The sequence below is a fragment of the Gymnoscopelus braueri genome, assembly GCF_963280865.1.
Source record: "Gymnoscopelus braueri genome assembly, chromosome: 5".
NCBI lineage: Eukaryota > Metazoa > Chordata > Actinopteri > Myctophiformes > Myctophidae > Gymnoscopelus > Gymnoscopelus braueri.
In genome coordinates this window covers 4,390,938-4,412,235 of record NC_137606.1, presented here as the reverse complement: position 1 = coordinate 4,412,235, position 21,298 = coordinate 4,390,938, and the positions used below count along the sequence as shown (strand labels likewise).

At 41.8% G+C, this 21,298-nt stretch overlaps 1 protein-coding gene across 1 annotated transcript in view; it reads left to right on the top strand.

The window, feature by feature from the left end:
• LOC308086088 (zinc finger FYVE domain-containing protein 1) overlaps window positions 1–20,552 on the top strand; it is a 29,620-nt gene extending 9,068 nt beyond the window's left edge. Inside the window, exons 4-12 of the mRNA XM_080429458.1 lie at window positions 917–1,134; window positions 4,844–4,950; window positions 9,300–9,408; window positions 9,531–9,628; window positions 9,920–10,037; window positions 14,803–14,973; window positions 16,037–16,229; window positions 16,427–16,525; window positions 18,012–20,552. Of these exons, the coding sequence (XP_080285584.1) occupies window positions 917–1,134; window positions 4,844–4,950; window positions 9,300–9,408; window positions 9,531–9,628; window positions 9,920–10,037; window positions 14,803–14,973; window positions 16,037–16,229; window positions 16,427–16,525; window positions 18,012–18,244 (1,346 nt within the window). The 3' untranslated portion in view covers window positions 18,245–20,552. The remainder of the gene's footprint in view (window positions 1–916; window positions 1,135–4,843; window positions 4,951–9,299; window positions 9,409–9,530; window positions 9,629–9,919; window positions 10,038–14,802; window positions 14,974–16,036; window positions 16,230–16,426; window positions 16,526–18,011) is intronic.
• Window positions 20,553–21,298: the final 746 nt, after the last annotated feature.

The following is a 21,298-nucleotide window of genomic DNA, read 5'->3' as shown; positions in this document are numbered from 1 at the left end:
TTTTGGCCTTCATTATCATTTTTAATAAACACAAATGCAATCATACATACAGTATTGCATTGTAGTTTCTAGTTTCTCAAAGTGAGGTCCACGGACACTCTGGGTTTCTTGAGGGGGTTCCAAATGGACCCTTACAGGTCTGTAACAATGAAAAGGAAACAAATGCACTCTACATGCACTCCTGTAACTTTCACCAGCTAAAATTAGATGCGGATAATCAATTTTCATAAGAAAGCCTGAGGAGTGTAGGCTTCACAGGCAATCCTTCCCTGTCTCCCTCACACTCTGTTGCGTTCCCACTAAAATATGCTCTCTGCCACTTTCATGCTGAAAGTGGCTGTACCTGTCACCCTTCTAACATCTTTTGTGCTCACTCCAATGTGTGTGAAGACTGTTTTCACATGTGTGACACAAACTCACCAGGAAAATCACTCCTTCTTTCTATTATTGTCATTCTTGTTTTTGCATTTATTAAAGGACGACTTCGCCCATTTTCAACTATCTTCATATAGTTGGTCCTCACTAATGCTCATTATATTATGGTACTATTTTTGTCTGCTCGGTCTGTGTCTCAGAGGAGGCCTGTGGACAGTTCAGAAACCCAGTCTACCAGTGACATCATCGATGGGGAATCCAGGCTGGTTTCTGAAGTGTCCACAGCCCTCCTTTGAGACACAGAGCGAGTAGAAAAAAATGGTACCATTTCATCATGAGCATTAGTGAGGACCAATTAAATGAAGATGGGTTGAAAATGGGTGACGTCGTCCTTTAACCGTTGAGGGGTGTGTTTTCAAAAGGAGAAGCAAGCCCCAGGGATAACTTGTGAGCTTTGGGGTCATATATGTTGAGTGTGACTCCACTGTTAACCCACTAACCCATTCCACACCCCTCCGCCTGCCTCCTCCCACTGGTGCAGAGTCCAGAGTGTCCGGCCACGCCGATACGTTGCTCCAGAAGCGCTTCCATGAGCTGGGCCTGGGCACGGAGGCCTTCAGCTCAGTGCAGTACGTGGGCACACAGACCATCACCCCCCCTACAGACTACAGTACACTGCTGGAGGCTGTGAGGCAGCAGGTCAGGAACACCCACACCCGCTCCCCACGCCAGCCTGGCATCGTGTTCCATGCCCTGGAGGTAGGTGGCCAGAGGAGGTGTGTGTGTGTGTGTGCTCGCTAGTGTGGCGCAGTGGTAAAGTGCCTGCCCACCACCGCGGAGGTTGTGGGTTCCAATCCACCGCGGTGCATCCGACTTTGTCAAGCGTCTATACACGAACATAATTGACCCGTGTTCGGGGGAGGAAAGACGGGCGGGCAGGGTGATCATTGTCATTGCACGTATTCCTTCTGGCTGGGGCAGCACCTGTCAGCAGGGAGTGTCGGGTGGGAGGAGTACAGGGTTCCTACACAAGTATGGAAAAGTATGGAATTAGGTTTTTTAGTAATTTCCAGGTCTGGGTAAGTATGGAAATGAGAAAAAAAGAGTACCGGTATAGAAAAATTACTGTTGACTTATGATAACTTTATCAAATCCACACACACCCCACCAAATTAGTTTAAAGAAAATGTGCCGCTATCATATGTGAGCAGGCCTGGTGTTTCGGGCATCAACTCGCGAGATGAGAAACGGTAGAAACTAAGCAAAATAACTTTTTTTTTTTTTTGGCTGATTTTCGTTTTTTTCCATATTAACACAGTTCGAATGTCGAGCAAGCTTTCAATCCCAACAGATATCCGTTTTAAAGTCATTAAATGGTTAAATTTGTATAGTAAAGTAGGCTCCTATTCTGCTAGTCTGTGTGCTTGTTTCTTGTGGGTCCTGTGGGCGGAGAGTTTGGTAGAGAGTTGCTAACCCGAGAGGTTTCGATTGGTCATAGCTAGGCATTGTACTCCGGTTACAAGCCTAATCCCCGCCCATCAGTTTCGCTCCTCTCTGTGGTGGTGTAAAGTTACTAAGTACATTTACTCAAGTACTGTACTTAAGTACAATTTTGAGGTATTTTACTTTACTGGAGTAATATCCACCGGGTGAATATTCAACCTGAGGCTGAAACTAACTTCACCACGGTGGACCCTGGTCCAGAGCGTTAGTGAGTTCCCTCTAACGCCCTGGAAGACTCAAGAGTAGTGAAAATAAACAAAACCATTTCGCTACTCACTGAAACAAAGGCTGTTTTGTGTTGTTGAAAGTCTATTCTCGGAGGTGGGAAGCCTCTCAGCACCCCAGCTACTCTGTAAAATACACTTTTTGGGCAGAAAATGTCCGCAAGACGGAAATTATTTTTATTTACTCCACAGTGCCCTCTACAGATTTGGTTAATGGTAAGTTCAAATTGTCCAGATCTGTAGAGGGCGCAGTGGAGTAAATAAAAATAATCTCACTAACGCTCTGGACCAGGGCTAGGAAGCGGCCAGTATTGCGTTAGTCTTTTTCGGGACATAATCTAGTTGTATAAACAATATAAGATTGTAGCGAACACAGCAGCTAGGTGAGGTCAGCCCCAGCTAAACAACAGGCCGCTCGACGTTCGTATGGAAGTATTTCACTGAAGATGTGGCCAAAACAACAGTGGAGTAACGAGGCTAGGAGCTTTAGCATTGTTAGCTCGTCGCCAAGCGTCATGGCAGAACGTACACCTGGTTTGCATTTCTCCATTTACAACTCGTACATCTACATAAACGTTCAGATTTCAAATATAAAGTTCTTATCTCATGACCACGGGTGTTATAATTATGTACGGGCCCTCATAAGTACCCTTATCTTCTGTATTGTTAAATAAAAAGCATTTTGATCCGATTGATGGCCATCTCCGTTTTTTTTTTCAACTACGCGGCCGTATCGGTTGGGGGGGGTATTGCACTCCTGATACGTTATAACTCTATGAGAAAATGGCCGCCGATCGGATTAAAATGCTTTTTATTGAACAATATGGAAGATACGGGTACTTAGACCCACCCGAAGTGAATGGTAACATCCGTTGTCATGAGGTAAGGACTTTATATTTGAAATCTGAACGTTTCTGTAGATGTACGGGTTGTAAATGGAGAGTGCAAACACCAGGTTTGTGCGTGTCTTTATCATTAGTAGGTAAACCTCGACTATAGTCGACTACCAGTGGGTCAAATGTAGTGGTGGAAGAAGCACTTGGTGGTAGCAACACCACAATATAGAAAGTAAAAGGCCTGTGCTCAAAATGTTACGTTCAAGCAAAGTAAAAGTACAAAAGTATTGGCATCAAAATATACTTAAAGTACCTAAAGTAAAAGTACTCAAATGTTTGAAAATAGCTGATCTACAAGCTCACAACACGTTGCAATGCGCATTGTGAGCTTGTAGAGCGGCTATTTTCAAATAGCCTATGTATAAAATACCTAAAAAAATGTACTTAAGTACAGTACTTGAGTAAATGTACTTAGTTGCTTTCCACAGTAAAAATCCGAAAATGGGGGAGTGGTTAGAGGAGTGGCTAGGTTGAATAAATTACCCATTGTTCACGCCCATTACCTGGAGCTGAGAGGTGCTAGAAAGTGGAAATTCTTTACAAGGGATTATCTCAGTTTAGACTATTAAAGATGACAAGATTCAAATGATCACATCTTCTTCAAATGTGTTCCAATTTCAATGAATGATACATCATATGAAAGCTTATATTCTGTACTTCAACAATCTGTAATAAAATGAAAAATGAAAAATGCCCCCTTGCTGCCTAAAGCACTGTACCCGCTCACATATGTTTGCAAATAACATTTTGACAAATGCTTGTCTGAACATTTATGAATTACGCAGTGTTGTAGTAAGAAAAAATAACTACCGTATCTTTTCAACATGTTTTTTTCAACATGCCGTCCCTATTTTGAGCATGTTACAAAAGAAAAGATTTAATAGCCAATCTACAAGCTCACAATTTGTCGCATTGTGAGGTGTTGTGAGCTTGTAGATTTGGCTATTTTCAACACTTGACACAGTCGTGCGGCTAAGGCGATGGTTTAGTGGTTAATTGATTTCTATGAGCTACAGTACATAGCTACAATCTTCTTGAAATTATTTGGCAACATATTAGCATAACCTATATAGTCAGAATGGAAGATAAATTAACGGTTGGATTTTGAAAACAGTTAGTTACATACACATCTGGCTATTTGTACTCAGATGTCAAATATGGTGTGACAAATCTACAGAGAATTCTGTTAATTTGAGTCTGAAAAAGTATGGAATTTTAAAATAGAAAATGTGTAGAAACCCTTAGAGTAGGGCGAAGGCTCTACGTCCTCCCAGCGGGGGCTCCTCACTGGCAGGTGAGTCAGTAGGATACAACAGCAGTGACAAAACACCACTGTGTGTGGGGAAGAATGAATTGGCATAATGACTAAATTGGGGAGAAAACTTCTATATGCAAGGTAGTTGCTGGCATGTCGGCGAGTACAGCTGCTAATAAACCTACACCGACTACTTTGGAAATCAATCATGTCACTGCTCCAGTATGAACGGCCGACCTAAATGTTTTGTAGATAGTTTTGTAGATCGTCGATCTACAAGCTCACAGCGCGTCTAAGACACGTTGTGAGCTTGTAGATTGGCTAGTTTCGGCACACAGCTAAGTTTAAATCAGGCATTACGACGCCATCACGGCCTGCCAAAATACACATTTGTTGACTAAATCAACTGTAGATTTAGTTGACTAAAATCTTACGATATTTAGTCAACTAAAACTAGACTAAAACATTTCAAATGACTCAAATATGACTAAATGGAATTCAATTCAAAATGAACACTGCTCCACTCGTCACTTTCCCATCTACTCCCCCACCGCTTTCCCTCTCCCTCTCTTCTCTTTCTCCTCCGCCAGGCCCTGAGCGAGCGGTTCTGTGGGGAAATCTCAGACGAGAGGATGTCTCTGTACTCCTTCTTCCCTGACGAGTACTTCACCTGCTCCTCTGTGTGCCGCAGCTGCACGTAAGTCAATGACAAACAGTCCCAAACAAGCCAAGTTCTACCCAAGTCAAGAATTTCAATGATGGCTCACATGGTAGAGCTCACATGGTAGAGCGCATACCGTTAAGGCTCAGTCCTTGTGCTGCCGGCCTGGGCTCGAATCTGACCCTGAGGCCCTTTGCTGCATGTCCTCCTCTCTCTCTCCTGCCATGTCCTGTCTCTCGCCCCTGTCCCTATCAAATCCAGGCTTGAAAATGACCAAAACAAATAATAAAACAAAACAAAAATCATTTTAAATGATATTGTGTTGAACCTGAATCATACCCAAGTCTGAGCAAGTTAAATGAATCCAGGCAACTCCCAAAACGTCATATTTGGTGCTAGCGTAAATGCCAAGCTGCAGTCTAGTCTTTGTATTCAGCTGTGCCAAATTAAAAGATGACAGAGTCTGACTTATATTGTTCTGTAATAGGCTCTATACACCATACGCCATATTGGAAAGAAATGGGGCCTCTTTCTTACTTCCTTCACAGGCCTTACCAATTATACTGATGAAGTCTCTGTTCCATTCTGGTCAAACAGAGTCAGGGTGCTGATATTGTGCATGTTGGCTCACTGGAAACACTCTGCTACACCAGTGGGTCTCAAAGTGTGGTCCAGGGACCCTCATGGTTCCTTGAGGGGGTTCCAAATGGCCCCTTACGGGTGTGTAACTCTGAGAGTTATGGTGGTCCGTGAAATTGAAAAGTGTGAAAACCACTGTGCTACCCTAAATGGAACAGAGCCTTAATCAATATCCTTGGTGAAGGAAGTAAGGAAAGGGCCCAATGTCTTGCCAATATGGCTGCTGTGCATAGAGCCTATTTTCCATTGTATTCTATCTGTTTGGAGTAGGTTGTGCTCAGCTGAGAAAATGACCAATAACACCCTGTTGATATACAGTATATTTAGATTTTGTTTAGAGCTGTAGTCTATAGATAGCCTACTGTATGGTGCACCTTGTTATCTGATGCCTGTGTATGCACTATGCTGTGTGTGCATGTCATACCAACACCAAGTCAAATTCTTAATGCATGCAAATGTATATTTTGAATCAGAGTACAAATGGACTTGTATAAGGGTCCATTTGGGTTTATTCTCTCTCAAGAGTAAAATGAACACTAAGGATTTCGCGGTGTAAGAACCGTTCATCGTCTTACAATAAACACAAGGAATCTCTGTACGTACGTACTGTATGTACGTCTGTAATGCTCGTATCGAGAACCGTTCCACCAACTTCAAAGTCGCCACACACGTTGCAGACGAGAGAGTGCCGTGCCCGGCGTCGTGTTTCTTTTCGTAAATTAACGCCCTACTTGATCATACTACAGTGCCACACAAAAACATCAACAATAGCAGATCCACAAGCTCGAAACGCGGCGCAAAGCAACGCGTTTTGAGCTTGTAGATCTGCTACTTTTGATACTTTAGACCAGGGGTCGGCAACCCTAGATGTTTAAAGAGCCATTTTGGACCAAAACAAATCATGCAAAATATGTCTGGAGTTTTTACAATGAAAGCGCTAAATATGGTACTTCCGTAACCCCGGTTCCGCAACACGGCTGCTGACAGGCTGCTGGAGGCACACGTGACCAAACACACACACACACACACACACACACACACACACACACACACACACACACACACACACACACACACACACACACACTCACACTCACACTCACACTCACACTCACACAGACACTGAACAGCATACATCGCGCATTCGCGCTCAGCGCTGCCTATCATTGCTCCCCGAAAAAGTTACACAGACAGACAGAGGCGGAGAAAATGCCGAAACGCAAATGTAACTTCACGGATGAAATGCGCAAAAAGTACCCGTGTTTTCGTCTGGGTCGTGACAAATGCGAAGCAGAGTGTACTGTTTGCAAAGCAGGAACATATGTCTCCGTGGCAAATAAAGGTTTGTCAGACCTGCAAGCCCATATTACCACTACAAAGCACAAGAAATCTATGCAAGGCGAGACTTCTTCTGCCAAATTGACCGACTATAATAATGGGGTACCTTACTTGTTCTAAGATAAGTCTAAGACTTGAGAGAGAGGTTATTTTATTTTGTTAAAAAGCTGAATGTTCATACAGAACTTAACATGAAATATTATAGAGCATATTTGTATGAGAGTGATTATTTTGTTATCTACCTCTTTTCTTTTTGTTTAAATGTTGAGGCATTATTTATATTTTTTACATTAGCCATAGGAGACATTATTTTGAAGAATGAGCTATAACATTGAAGAACAGGCTACTCCTCTATTTTCTTTTGTTTATAATTAACAGGTTTTGAGGCATTTTGTACATTATAGACATGAGAGGTTATTTTGAATAATGGGGTACCTCACTTGTTCTAAGATAAGACTTGTTGAGAGAGAGATGTTATTTTATTTTGTTAAAAAGCTGAATTATTAATTTAAGCTGTGATTATTTTGTTATCTGAAACAAACAGAGGAGACATGCTTTAAATAAATATATTATTTATAAAGCAATATTTGTCAGTACCTCAAAGAGGCCCAGAATTAACCGAATTAACCAAATTAAGGTACCAAAAAAACCCCCAAAAGTTACAAATCCGGGGGAAAACCGGAAAAAAAATTGCACGGAACGCATGCACGCGCGCTGTGCGCGCGTGCATTCGTTGCGTGGGTGTCCTCTTTTTGGGAATTCAGAATATGGTCACCCTAAAATGAGCATTCATTTTAATGTTGTCAAAATATTCCACGCAGCAGGATCAGTGTTGCCAGATTCTGTGAGAGAAACAAGCGACGAGGTCTATGAAAACAAGCTCAAAAGAAGCGACCAGTTTCACCACTTGAGCCCTATTAAATCAGCTATTTTCAAAAATAATCTTGAAAGCAAGCCCAAATAAGCAACTACACTTCAGAAACAAGACAAAAGAAAAGCAACCAGCAACTGAATATTTACATGGCTGGCTGGCGCCGTGCCGAAACGTGTGTCGCAGGCTATGATGTAATTCTTAGTTGACAGAATTGTTGAAACTTAATATTTATTGTACACATTTTTACAACATTGGAAAACGTAAGAATGTTTGTGTCACGTTTGGCCTCATACAGCAACCATAAATTAAAAATGTTATGTTAAAAAAAAGATATATATTAATTATTTCTTATTTTTTTGTAAAAATGTGTAAAGCTTCAGGGAGCCACTAGGGAGGAGTTAAAGAGCCGCAAGCGGCTCCAGAGCCGCGGGTTGCCAACCCCTGCTTTAGACGATTTATTGGATTTAAGTCAAATTCAATGTTTATTGTCACATCATACGTTTACTAGTGTAATCTTCCATAAAATTGCAGTTTCAAAAGATAATCAGAAAAACAGGAAAATGTTAAATTAAGAAAACAAGCAACATCAAATATAAAAACAATAAAATAGAAATGGAGTACCTCTACCTCTGGTGCAAGTAAGATATCTTGATATACTGTATGTTGATATCTGCTCACTTCTTATCAGCAGATATCAAGTATGTAGAAAATGTGTGGGAATTGAGTATGTTCACAGTCATAGATAAAGATAGTGATACAGTAGGTAATGAGTTCCATTTTTAAACCTTTGAGTAAGATTACAGGTGAGTTTATTCCAAGCGTCCTGCTGATCATATGATGGACATTAATACATGTTGAATCAATAAATGAAGTTTTACTAGTCTTACTGGTACAGTAAATGAAAATGAATATGGGGATTCTTTTTTATATATCGTTGCTGTCGGCCAAAAACCTCCTATCTCCATATTCAAACGTTTTGTTTTTTTGTAAAGTTTCGTAAAATTAACGCCCTATTTGATCATACTACAGCATGGTACACTGTAGATCTGCTACTTTTTCCGATTTTGAATGTGAATCCTGAAAAGTAACAGTTTTGGACATATGAGGACATATGTGGTTTCCACCCAAGAGAGACGATATATTTTGTTTTTATCTGCTGCAAAGTTTGCACAAGTAGACTTTGTTAATGAAGAAATGTAATCACGTCAAATGACTTATTATTTCTAATAAGAGGCTGGTTCGATAATGTCGTCTCCTCCCATCAGACACTTGTCTAAAGGTGATCCGTGACGAGGATAGATTAGTGAGCAACGGGAGAGAAAGTTCTGCATTAATTTCTAGGCCAGTGAGGGTGTGTATTTCCAGCAGTTTGAAACGCTACCCCATCGTGATATGAATACCTACATTTTTCACGTGCGTAACTTTGTGAAAACCATCCTAGTATGAAGTCATCATCCCAACTCCCAAGGTCTCTCTGACCTCTCTCTCTCTCTCTTCTCTGTCTCTGTTTGGTTTTCTCTTTGTCTCCCTCCAGTGTGCGCTGTAAAATGGGAATGAACCATCTGAAAGACGGGGTCCCCCACATGGCCGATGGACTGTGCCAGTACGCACACCAGTACAACAACAAGGTTCTCATATGCAAGGTGAGACCCCCATTCAACACCAAAACAATCTCAACCCTGTTTCAGTACTAGAACACTGATGAAAGTAACGTGTGTGTGTGTGTGTGTGTGTGTGTGTGTGTGTGTGTGTACTTTCCCAACAGAGATGCTATGAAGGAGGCAGAGAGGTGATTGTTGTGCCTAAAACATCTTCTTCCTCTGACAATCCGTGGCTTGGACTGGCCAAGTTCGCCTGGTCTGGGTAGGTACACACACATGCTGTTCCATTGTTATTGTATCCTTCCTTTTCATTATGTGGTGTGTGACATGTTCTTTTTCATGTCTAATGGGTACCCTTTCTTCCTTCCTTCTTTCCTTTCCTTCTTCCCTTATATCACCTCTGTCAGGTGGAATGTCCAAAATCAGCAAAAGTAGCAACGTCAAGCTCGAAACATGGCTACTTTTGATGCTTTTGTGTGACACTGTAGTATGATCTAGTAGGATATTAATTCACGAAAAAACACAAAAACATTTCTTGTTTTCTTCCTTGTAGCTATGTCCTGGAGTGTGCCAGCTGTGGTATCATCTACCGCAGCAGACAGTACTGGATGGGAAACCAGGACCCTGAGAGTGGCGTGGTGAGACCAGAGGTCAAACATGTCTGGGACGGGGTGAGTACTCTCTGCATACCGCCAATCTGTCTGTCTATCTATTGGGTTATATACAATTTACAATGTAGGCATTTAGCAGACGATCTTATCCAGAGCGACTTACAATAAGCAAGGTAAACACATTTCATCAAATGCAGAGAGACGGTGTAGTCAGCGCCTCAGCAAACTAGGATCTCAGGTAAACCAAGAACTTAGCATCTGTCTAAATATACTAATCTGTACATTGTAAACTATAGGATACCACGTAAACAATGAACCTAGCATCTGTCTAAATAACATGCTATCTGAATTACATTTTAACATTGTGGTAAAGAAAAACAAGCCAAGCCTAAGTAACAAAACATGAGAACAAATGACCCAAGGTGTGTCTGCATGGTTGTCATAATCTAGGTATAAATCCTTGAGACAATAACCGTAAATATCAGGCATACTTTAACATATAGAATGAATCACAGTGTAAACAATGACTCAGTTGCCTTATGCCTTTCAGTTGGATGACATTTATTTGTGTGATAATAAGGACAGTGGAATAGACATTATTCACAAACATGGCGGATGTACTAATGCTTCTTCTTAGTAAGGTATAGATCCGTACCATCCCTAGCTATGATAACCACTTAAAGGTAGGGTAAGTGATATATATATATATATATATATGTATATATATATATATATATATATTTTTTTTTTTTAAGGTTAAAGTACTATATTCTGATAGTAATCATTGCTACAGAGCGATTGTTTGGTCACAGGGGTCTCTCGAGCTCTTTAGTAAACAGAATATAGTACATTTTCAGGTAGCTGACAAAGTTTAAGCCAATCAGGAGAGGGCACTGAAAATGCATTTTCTGTTTAATAAAGAGCTGGAGAGACATGGAGACTCCTTTTACTGAACAAACACTCTATAGCAATGAGTACTATCAGAATATAAAGCTATTTAACACTTATTTTAACAAAAGCAAATCACTTACCCTACCTTTAAGCCCTATTTTATACTTCGGCTATTAGAAAATAGCCGATCTATAAGCTCACTCCCTGACCCGCGATAAGACATTCTCGAAAGATTTTAGGATTTTCTTTAGCCTCTAGTGATATCCCTAAAATAGGGATGACGTTGAATTTGTTCAACGGGGGGTCCCTGGCACAAAACATTTTCAGATGGGCCAAATGCATATCATTTTGGGGGTCCTTGGCACGAAAAAAGTTTGAGAACTACTATTTGTAGAATCGGCCTCAGGTCTAAATGAGACACACATATGAGACAAAAGTTAACCAATGAAGTTGTGTGACCTCATTGGGTCCACATGGGGCACTCGGGCATGTTCCCTCAGCCGTTAAGAGACGTTGCTGTGTTGTCAACACGGTTAAAAGATAAAGCACACTTTAAATAATCGTTTTTTATGAAGGCAAGGCTCAAAGGTTACAGATAAGGGAACATTCATGGCCCCACATACTGTACGGTGGCACAGTTTCCTCCTCATCATGTAGGAAAATAATACAGTACAGTAGAGGAATGTACAGTAACTCATTCCTCTTTCTATCTCCCTTCATGTCTAGATAGATAGTCAGACCAGGGGAAATTCAGTTGTCAATGGCAGTACAGCATTAAGAGACACAGCACAGATACAGAAAAGGGAGATACAAGCTAAAGGGTAGCTACAAATTAATAATGATAAAATGATAAAAGATACAAAAAAGTGTCTGCAGGGAGAAACACACTGGGACTAGGAAAGGAGTACCAGACATCAGGTTACTACAGAAAAAACTTGCCCACCCGTCTCTGCCGGGTGGAAACCTCATATGTCGCGCTTTTGGGGGGCCTTGACATGAAAAAGGTTAAGAGCCACTGCGTTAGACCACCATGGGTAAGAGTGGAAAACCAGACCCAACACTACGACACACTAGCAGTAATATGAATCAGAGGCGAATGGTAATCGTCTCCTACACAGCTAAATACTCAGTGTTAATTTAACTCTGACATTGAACAAAACCAAACCTTATTCGATTCTATTTGTACTCTTACGATTCTCTTATTTTATCTTATTCACTTGGTGTTGCTGTGACATGCAAGCACATCATAGTGCATACACAGCCATCAAATAACGAGATGTACCATACAGTTGGCTATTTGTAGACTACAGCTCTACACAAAATCTAAATATATATCAACAGGATGATATTGGTCATTTTCTTAGCTGGGCACAACCTACTCGAAACAGCTTTTTTACGGAAAAAACACAGTTAACAAAGTTAGACTACGGAGATAAGAGGTTTCTGCCTGACAGCAACGGTATTTACAGTATTGACAAAAAAATGGACGTTAGAGCAGCGAAGGACTAACAGTCTAACCCCCAATTAGACATGTTTACATCAACATTTAATCTGGCCCATCCTTCTTATTGACTCCTCATATAAGTCAGTGTGTGTGTGTGTGCGCGAGCGTGTAGCAGAGTAGCTCAGCCTGAAGCCCAAAAGCTATATTTCTCCCCTGGCCCAGGGGGATTCCCTCTCAACCTAAGCTGTGTAGATGTTTGTGTGTTGTACTACTTGGGTTTCTGCCAGTGTGGTACATAACTGTAAGCACATTGTCCACAGATACAACGTGCCAGCTGGATGTCTTTGGGCGACTCTCGTATAGGTCACATATAAGCACCAGTGCTGGCCCGCTCTTCACCGTTTGCCCTTTGACTGCAGAATTGATTTTAAAATCCTTTTAACCAACCTACACAGCATCACACACGCTGGTCACACTTAACATCTCTGAGTGCCGCGCTACGAGCTTGTAGATCTGCTATTTTAGAAAAATCGTGAAAATGTGTGCAAATCTTTGAAAATATATTGGCCCCGATTCAAGGGATTTACGACCATATTTTGTACCTACCGGCATTTAGGACAAATCCTACACCTGCAGTCGGATTCATAAAAGTTTTTTGGTCTGTGTTTTGTGCGTCAGGTGCGCACGTTCTCAGGTCAGCCCTGAGGCTGTCTTACCAGGGCTGAAATGTGCGTATGTCTTTAGAATGCTTTATTCTTCATGCCAAAATCAATTACAACAGTGGCAAACCTCAAATAAAATATATATATGCCCAACATTTGTCAACACATATATATAAAAAATAAAAAAATAAATGTCAAACTATATATTGCTTGTAGCCTAGTAGCCTATGCATCATATAGACATGATGTAGATTCCACCGCTTTTTATTTATTTTCTAGGCTATCAGTTGCATTTAGAGTTGAATTATTAGGTCCCCGTCCCTCAGTGTGTTTGCCAGCGGGCCATCTCAGCCAAAGTGTCACGTAATAATGAAAATAGGCTATGATGCCTTAATGAAACTGCGGAGGGACTGACGCACCTCTGTCCGTGCTGCAGTATTAATTTGTAGGCTAATAGTCTACTGTAGGCTACTCTACTGTATTTTGATCACATGAACACCACACACAACAGATCTAATATTCCCCATTCCGACGTAGGACAGTGATATATTAATCAAAAATGCACTAATTTAATCAATAAGTAATCAATAAGCTCTGGTCCATAATCGGATAGCAGCGTTCCACTTGTATGCTGGATTTCATCATCTTTTTACCTTGGTATAAGTCCGCAATGTTCATTAGAAAAGGCTTATATATATCCTTTCCACGTTTTATTAGCCTTTTATTTGGTAATGGGGTTAAACCTTGTAAACTTATTTATTCTCATTACACATGAGAGCATTTATTACGTGATCCGCTTCCAGACAGAACAGTAAGTTGTCATGGCGATGCGAAGCCGTATCTGTTATCTTTAGACGAGGCGGAGTTGAACTTCAAACTTTCATCAGCGTTGCCAGATGTTGTGAGAGAAATAAGCAACCAGGTCTAGGAAAACAAGCCCAAAAGAAGCAACTGGCACTTAGGCCATTATAAGCACTTTAATTAAACCGTTGTGCGCTTGTAGATCTGCTATATTTTAAAAAAATCTTGTAATAAAATGTGCAATATTTGGAAGATTTTTTAAACATTCTAACAACACAAATCTGCCTCCAGCTGGCACAAAACATTTTCAGATGGGGCTTATAGGGATAAATTAGCCTACATATTAACTTGGGGGGTCCATGTCATAAAAATATTTGAGAACCACCGGTTAAAACAATTGAACAATTGTGAAGCAAGCCCAAATAACCAACTACACTTTAGAAACAAGCCCAAAAAACCGCGGTCCCCACAGCTACCAATATTTACAAGCAACTTTACAGAAAAATAAGCCCAAATTCGCTTATAATAAGCGGACATGGCAACGCTGTTTAGCACGGTTCAGCACAGTGACGTTAAAGTTGGATGCTGTTGGACGCAGCCTTCCAGAGTAATCATCACACCTGGTCATACGCACTGGTTGTACGCACGTCTCTGTGATATACGAACCCCTTTGGGAATTGCACGTCCGTTTGTGACTACCAAAATACGACCGGCCTTTACGAACTTTATTTACCCCATACTTACGACCCTCGTTATGAATCGGGGCCAATGTTTTAAAGAGAAACATTTTAATTCAAATCTTTGCTTCTGGTGGTCCCTGGAACAAAATATTTTGAGATGGGGTTCGGCGGCCAAATACATTTAATTTTGGGGGTCCTTGACATGAAAAAGTTTGAGAACCACTGATATAACAAAATGCGTTTTTCAGAATGCTGTTGGGATTTAGAAGACATTTGTAGAATTGGCTTTAGGTCTTAATGGGTTAATGTCGACCCCTGCTCCCTCCCTCCCTCTCTGGCCCCTGCAGTCGGATGCCTTCCTGACAGACCACCAGAACGCAGCCCAGAGGGTCCTGGACGGCATGAACTACGTGATCCAGTCTGTGTCCGACTACGGCACCGGCCCCACCAAGGCTGTCACCGCCTGGCTCACTGACCAGGTGGCGCCGCCCTACTGGAGACCCAACGTCCAGATCACTGTGAGTGACGCAACACACACACACACACACACAGAGGCAGTGGTGGAAAGTAACTAAGTACATGTACTCAAGTACTGTACTTAGGTAAAATTGAGGTATTTGTACTTTACTTGAGTATTTCCAAATATTGTAATTTTACTCCACTACAATTATTTGAAAACTTTAGTTACTAGTTACTTTGCAGATATAAATGATTACATTATAAAACATACATTCACCACTTTAGTCCTATTTTATACCAAGGATATTTGAAAATAGCCGATCTACAAGCTCACAACGCGTCGCATCGCGACGTGTTGTGAGCTTGTAGATCTGCTATTTTCAAACATTTCAGTACTTTTACTTTCGGTACGTTTGTATTACTATACCTGCGTGAGGACATCAATATTTTAGGACGCCGATTTTAGGAATGCCATATTTAACACATTCCACGCCAGAGTTTAATATAATGTACTCACCAGTGCCAGCGATTTATTGTTGTTTTTTTCACGTCGCCACAGACCTCGCTAAATACCTTAAGATCGCGCGTTAAACTGTTTGTAGACACACAGGGTAGCTGTGTGAGTGGCCCAGAGAAGACCGTTTCGATCGGCGACATTCCATTTTGCAGTAGTCGCGGTTTATGTTAAACAGCGATCAGCGAGGAGAAAATAAAGTCAGAGATAATGGCGGATTAGGGGAAGATTTAGAGCGACGGCGGGTGGGAACGAAAATCTACGGATACGGATATTTCCATATCCGGGTGTGCTACAATGAAATGTGTCACTGCGAGGGAGGCCTACAATGAAATGTGAACCTGCGGAAAAAAAAAAGACCACTTCGCGTAGAACTACGCGACTGGCACGCTGCGCAATTATTTAGGTTTGCGACTTCGCGCAGAACTACGCGATTGGCACGCAATGTGTTAAAATGTTCAGATTTTTTTTTACCGTAAGCCTAAAGCCAAAAAATAGCAGATCTACAAGTCCTCTCCTCTCCTCTCCTCTCCTCTCCTCTCCTCTCCTCTCCTCTCCTCTCCTCTCCTCTCCTCTCCTCTCCTCTCCTCTCCTCTCCTCCTCGCCAGGCGTGCCACGGCTGTCAGAAGGCGTTTGAGGAGGCGGACAGGAAGCATCACTGTCGCTCGTGCGGCGAGGGTTTCTGCCAGCCCTGCTCCACCTACAGGATGCCCGTGCCAGAGAGGGGCTGGGGCAACGCCCCCGTCAGGGTGTGTGGCGCCTGCTTTCGCCAGGGAGGACCGGCCGACACCAACAACCAGGGTGAGACGCGTATAGACCAGTAGTTCTCAAAGTTTTTGAATTTCAAGGACCCCTTGAAATGTTTTTTTTCTCCTTCTATTTTTGTATTTTATGTGCTGTGTATGTAATTGTGCATGATGTCCTATTGCATACTGTGGAATTGATTTCAGAACCTGTGTGTGTGTGTGTGTGTGTGTGTGTGTGTGTGTGTGTGTCAGTGTGTAAGGTGGAGCCTCGTGGCCTGATAGCTCGCAGGGTGACCGAGGTGGCTCAGTCCACTCTAGACATGGTCAGCACAGCTGTGGACTACCCTCTCTGTGAGTATACAGCTCCATCGCACAAGCTTTTTTGTGTTTTTCTGTCATAAATTAACGCCCTACTTGATCACACTAGAGCGTCACACAAAAGCATCAAAAGTAGCAGATAAGCGACACGTTTCGAGCTTGTGGATCTGCTACTTTTGATGCTTTTTGAATTAGAATCCTGAAAAGTAACAGTTTTGGACATGGTTTTCCACCCGATGTCACTGCCATAAAACTCACATCGTGCTCTGAAAGCAGTCACCGCCAGTTTACCTTCACCGCACGAGGACTGAAAGTCACAACATAAAAAACTAAACGCAGACATATCGAATATCTCCAAGGTCGCAGACTTCCCGACAGATCTCAGAAAAAAATACATCCAAAGCTGACTAATCGGGTCAAAAAGCTTGAGCATGCTGTAATTCACCATTAGTCGACACACAGACAATGACCTTGTCAGAAAAAGAATCCATTTAAAGTTCTCAGTCGCCACGATTTCAGTCATTTGGATTCCATATGAAGCCAGCATGTCTTCTATGGAAGAATGTTGCGCAACGAAAAATAGCCTGTTCTACAAGATGCATTGAGAGCTTGTAGAACAGGCTAGTTTCGGTTAGTATTTTAAAGGTAGGGTACATAATTCTTTTTTTTTGTGTTAAAAAGGTTAAAGTACTGATAGTAATCATTGCTACAGAGTGTTTGTTCGGTCACAGGGGTCTCTTCAGCTCTTTAGTAAACAGAATATAATACATTTTCAAGTAGGTTTAAGCCAAGAACATTTAAGCCAATCAGGACAGAGCACTGATGCATTTTCTGTTTAATAAAGAGCAGGAGAGACATGGGAGACTCCTTTTACTGAACAAACACTCAATAGCAATGAATACTATCAGAATATAGAGCTATTTAACACTTTAACCAAAGTAAATCACTTACCCTACCTTTTTAAGATTAGAGCATTTGAAGCGGTCAAACTAGCAATATATTCATATTTCATAAAAGCAAATGTAAAGCCTCAATCTGTGATTTCTTCACCAGGTGCAGTATGTAGAACAGCAGGAACAATATTACTAAAACATCATTTTACAAGTTGTGTTAATTGTTTAGGAAACAGCGTGGAGGGGGCTCCTTTCATACTGTTTCACAAATCACACATTAGGACTAGGGCTGTCACGATTATGACATTTTACCTGACGATTAATTGTCACTCAAATAATTGTGATTAACGATGTAATTGTGTTTCTGTCGTTGAACACTGGAATGTGAATAAAAATTGCATTTCTGTTTGGCTTTTAGGATTTTAAGTTGCACAGGGCAGATGTGACAAAATAACCTACATACAATGAAATGACTGACATATTTAACAACTTTGTACTTTCATAAAAACATTAAAGAACGCGTTGTGAGCTTGTAGATCTGCTATTTCCACTATGTTTAAAAATGTTTGAACATTTTTAACTTCCACCAATCGTTCCTTTTCATGTACTTTTTCATGTTGCCTCAGGTTTCGTGAAAGGCGTGGCGCGACCGGAATACTGGGTGCCGGACCAGGACATCACCCAGTGTCACCAGTGTTCCAAGACCTTCACCCCCGCCATGTCCAAGCACCACTGCCGGGCGTGCGGGCAGGGCGTGTGCGGCGCCTGCTCCACGCACATCAAGCCCGTGCCCTCCCGGGGCTGGGACCACCCTGTCAGGGTGTGTGACGGCTGCCACGCACGCAAGGGAACCTTGTGACCCCCCCCCCCCCCCTCCCCCATTGTGGGTAGTGCAGTACACCTTCTGGACTGGAATACTTAAGTCAGGGGGCAACACTTTTTAAGGTCCCAGGAAATAATCTTTTGATACTTTAAAAGAGCTGTTTGAGTTGACAAACGAATCGGACGTGTTTATTGGTTGACATGGGGACTGTCACGGATGCTGTGGCGCAAAGAACTAGTAGTGCTGAATTAATAAATAAATGGCCACCATCTGGATGGCACTTCTGGGATGAATTTTCATTCTCCTTGACTGTCCTTACACGGTAAAATTGTTAATTGTCTCCAATTGTAACTCTGAGAGTACAAATGGAACCAAATGGACCCCATTTGTACCATCTCAGAGTTAAATTAACACTGGGGGATTGTACTGTGTAAGCGAAACCGAAAGAAAGTAGATCAGCACTGAAAATGGAGCACTGTTGAACAAACCAGCAGTAAGGAGCTGCAGAACAATGCTGCAAGATGGCAGTACAAACCAATCTATAACTGGACAAAAAGGGAAGACTGGGTGCAAAACAATCATTATTAACTGAACTTGTGAATACTTTCCGAAAGCTAACCCAGAGGAAAGGAGAGGTGACAGCCACTTCGCACAGCCTATGGCATTTCAACTCAACACAGCCAAGTACACTAAAAGACACTTTGACAGATTTTTAATATTAGCACAGACCTAGTCTCGCGAGCCAGACTGTTGTCTCCCACAATTTTCAAATGCTTCCGCCATACAGTTTGGAGCATCGGAAAATGATCCGAGGATAAAGTAATTATTGAAAAAAATGGGGGGGGGGGGGGCTGAATTGGAAATTCTAAAATTAAGATATTTTAAAATATATTTTATATTGTGAACGGAAATGACGAACAGATGACAGCTTCCGTTCTCGGATTTCAGGAGGTGTAGTTCCAGACTATATAGCATTTGGAGATTAGGGAATATTTGTCTGGCTACGCGTCTGGCTATCTCCACCTATACCAACACGTCTGGTGACATATAAATTCAATGTATGGGGCTAAAACTATTAAGAAACAGCAATGAGATCTTAAAATAAACTGCATTGTAGAACCAATGCAAAGACTTTGTTGGGCTGCTCTAGCCCTTTTTGTGGGTCGACCTGATTTTGATGTGTCGCGAGTACATTTTTACCTATTTTTTGTTTACTACATTTAGTTATTAATTATTATTTCAAAAGATTTTCAAAACTGTTTGGGAACCCCTGTTCTAGCCGATACCTGTATATTGAATTTAAACATCACCAGACATGTCACTAGGCAGAGATCTCAGAACGTCTGGCTAGTGGCTTCGCGAGACCAGCACAGACCCGCTGCTGTATAGCCCATCATCTCCACATCACACTGATACCCTCGTATCTCTGTGACAAGTTGACTGACGCAGGAAGAAGTCATGTGGACGCACTGGGAATTCGTGGGTGTGACCAGAACTATTCCTCTTAACTCACAAAAATGCACTGCATATCGTTGCTGTCGGGCAGAAACCTCCTAACTCTGTTATAACTTTTTGTGTTTTTTGTAAATTAACGGCGTACTTGATCATATTACAGCGTCACACAAAAGCATCAAAAGTAGCAGATCCACAAGCTCGAAACGCGGCGCGAAGCGACGCGTTTTGAGCTTGTCGATCTGCTACTTTTGATGCTTTTGAATCCTTAAAAGTAACAAGTTTTGGACATATGAGGTTTCCACCTGATAGAGACGATATAATGGCTTCAGAATGAAGCAAGTGCTCTCCTCTCAATATTGCACAAGCCTAGACGTGAATGTGTGAGATTTTTTATATTTTCATGCCCATCCCTGTCTTGCCTCGTTTGTTTTGTTTTGTTTTCCCCAGTGCCTACCAAGGGTTTTGCCAGCTTTCAGTGGCTGGCAATGGAGGAGTGAAAACAAACAATTGCCAATTTTTAATCTTTAGGGGAGAAAGGAAGGAAGTGTGAGTTCCTGCTGTGCTTAAAGGGCAGAGACAGGTGCTGTATGGGAATAAAGACAGGAGCTGCAGTTCTGTGTGCACTCATTTAAAGCTCAGGGTTTATCACTTTATTTTTTAGAAAGATGCTTAAATTGGTATTAGAGGCCGATGGATTTCTGGGTCCGTTGGCGATCCTTTGGAGAGTCCTAGACCAATGATTACCGATGTTTTAGAATCAAGACAGATTCTGCTAACAGCAGAATCTGTCAGCACCACTGCCCTAAACATGTAGTGTTGTTGTTCGTAGGAATAAACACAGAAGCACCCGGAAGGAAGTGGATTAAGAGAGGGGCGGAACTAAACCGAGTTGCCCCCAACGGCAAAAACAAAAGGGGGGAAAAATCTTCTTTTTTTCCTTTTTATTTTACGAATGGGTCCCCAGATTGCTGATGTTTTGACCCGTATTTGTGTTCAATTTTAACCACTTAAGCCCTATTCAAACTTTTTCAGAAATAGCTAGCTCACGACACACAACGTGTTGAGCTTGTAGGTCGCCGGCTATTGTTGAAAACATTTGAAAATCTTCGCCTACAATAACTGTTTTATACCCTCAAACTCTGCATTCTAAAACCAGGGACTCTGCCTGGGTTTATTTTCATCTGTGTGTCCCCCCCCCCTCCCAAATAAAGTCATTAACTAGACACTAGAGGTCTATATTATGCTCTGGAGCACATACAGTATTTCCACCAGGAAGTGGCCAGTATAGGTCAGTCATCTATGACAGAAGGTCTCAAACTTTTTTGTGCCAAGGACCCTCACATTTATATATTTGGCCGCGGACCCCCATCTGAAAATGTTGTGTGCCAGGGTTCCCCAGAAGAGAAGATTTGTGTAAAAACAATCTCAATTTTTCAAACGCTTTTCAAAATGGCAGATGTACGAGCTTGTACATCTGCTATTTCTGAATATCCAACGTATAAGATATGGAAAAAGTGGTTTAAATGATTGTGATGCTGTATTAACACATTTTTCTGGGGACCCCCTGGAACCCCCTCAAGGACCCCTTGGAGGTCCTCGGACCCCACATTGAGAACCACTGATATACGTGGGCAA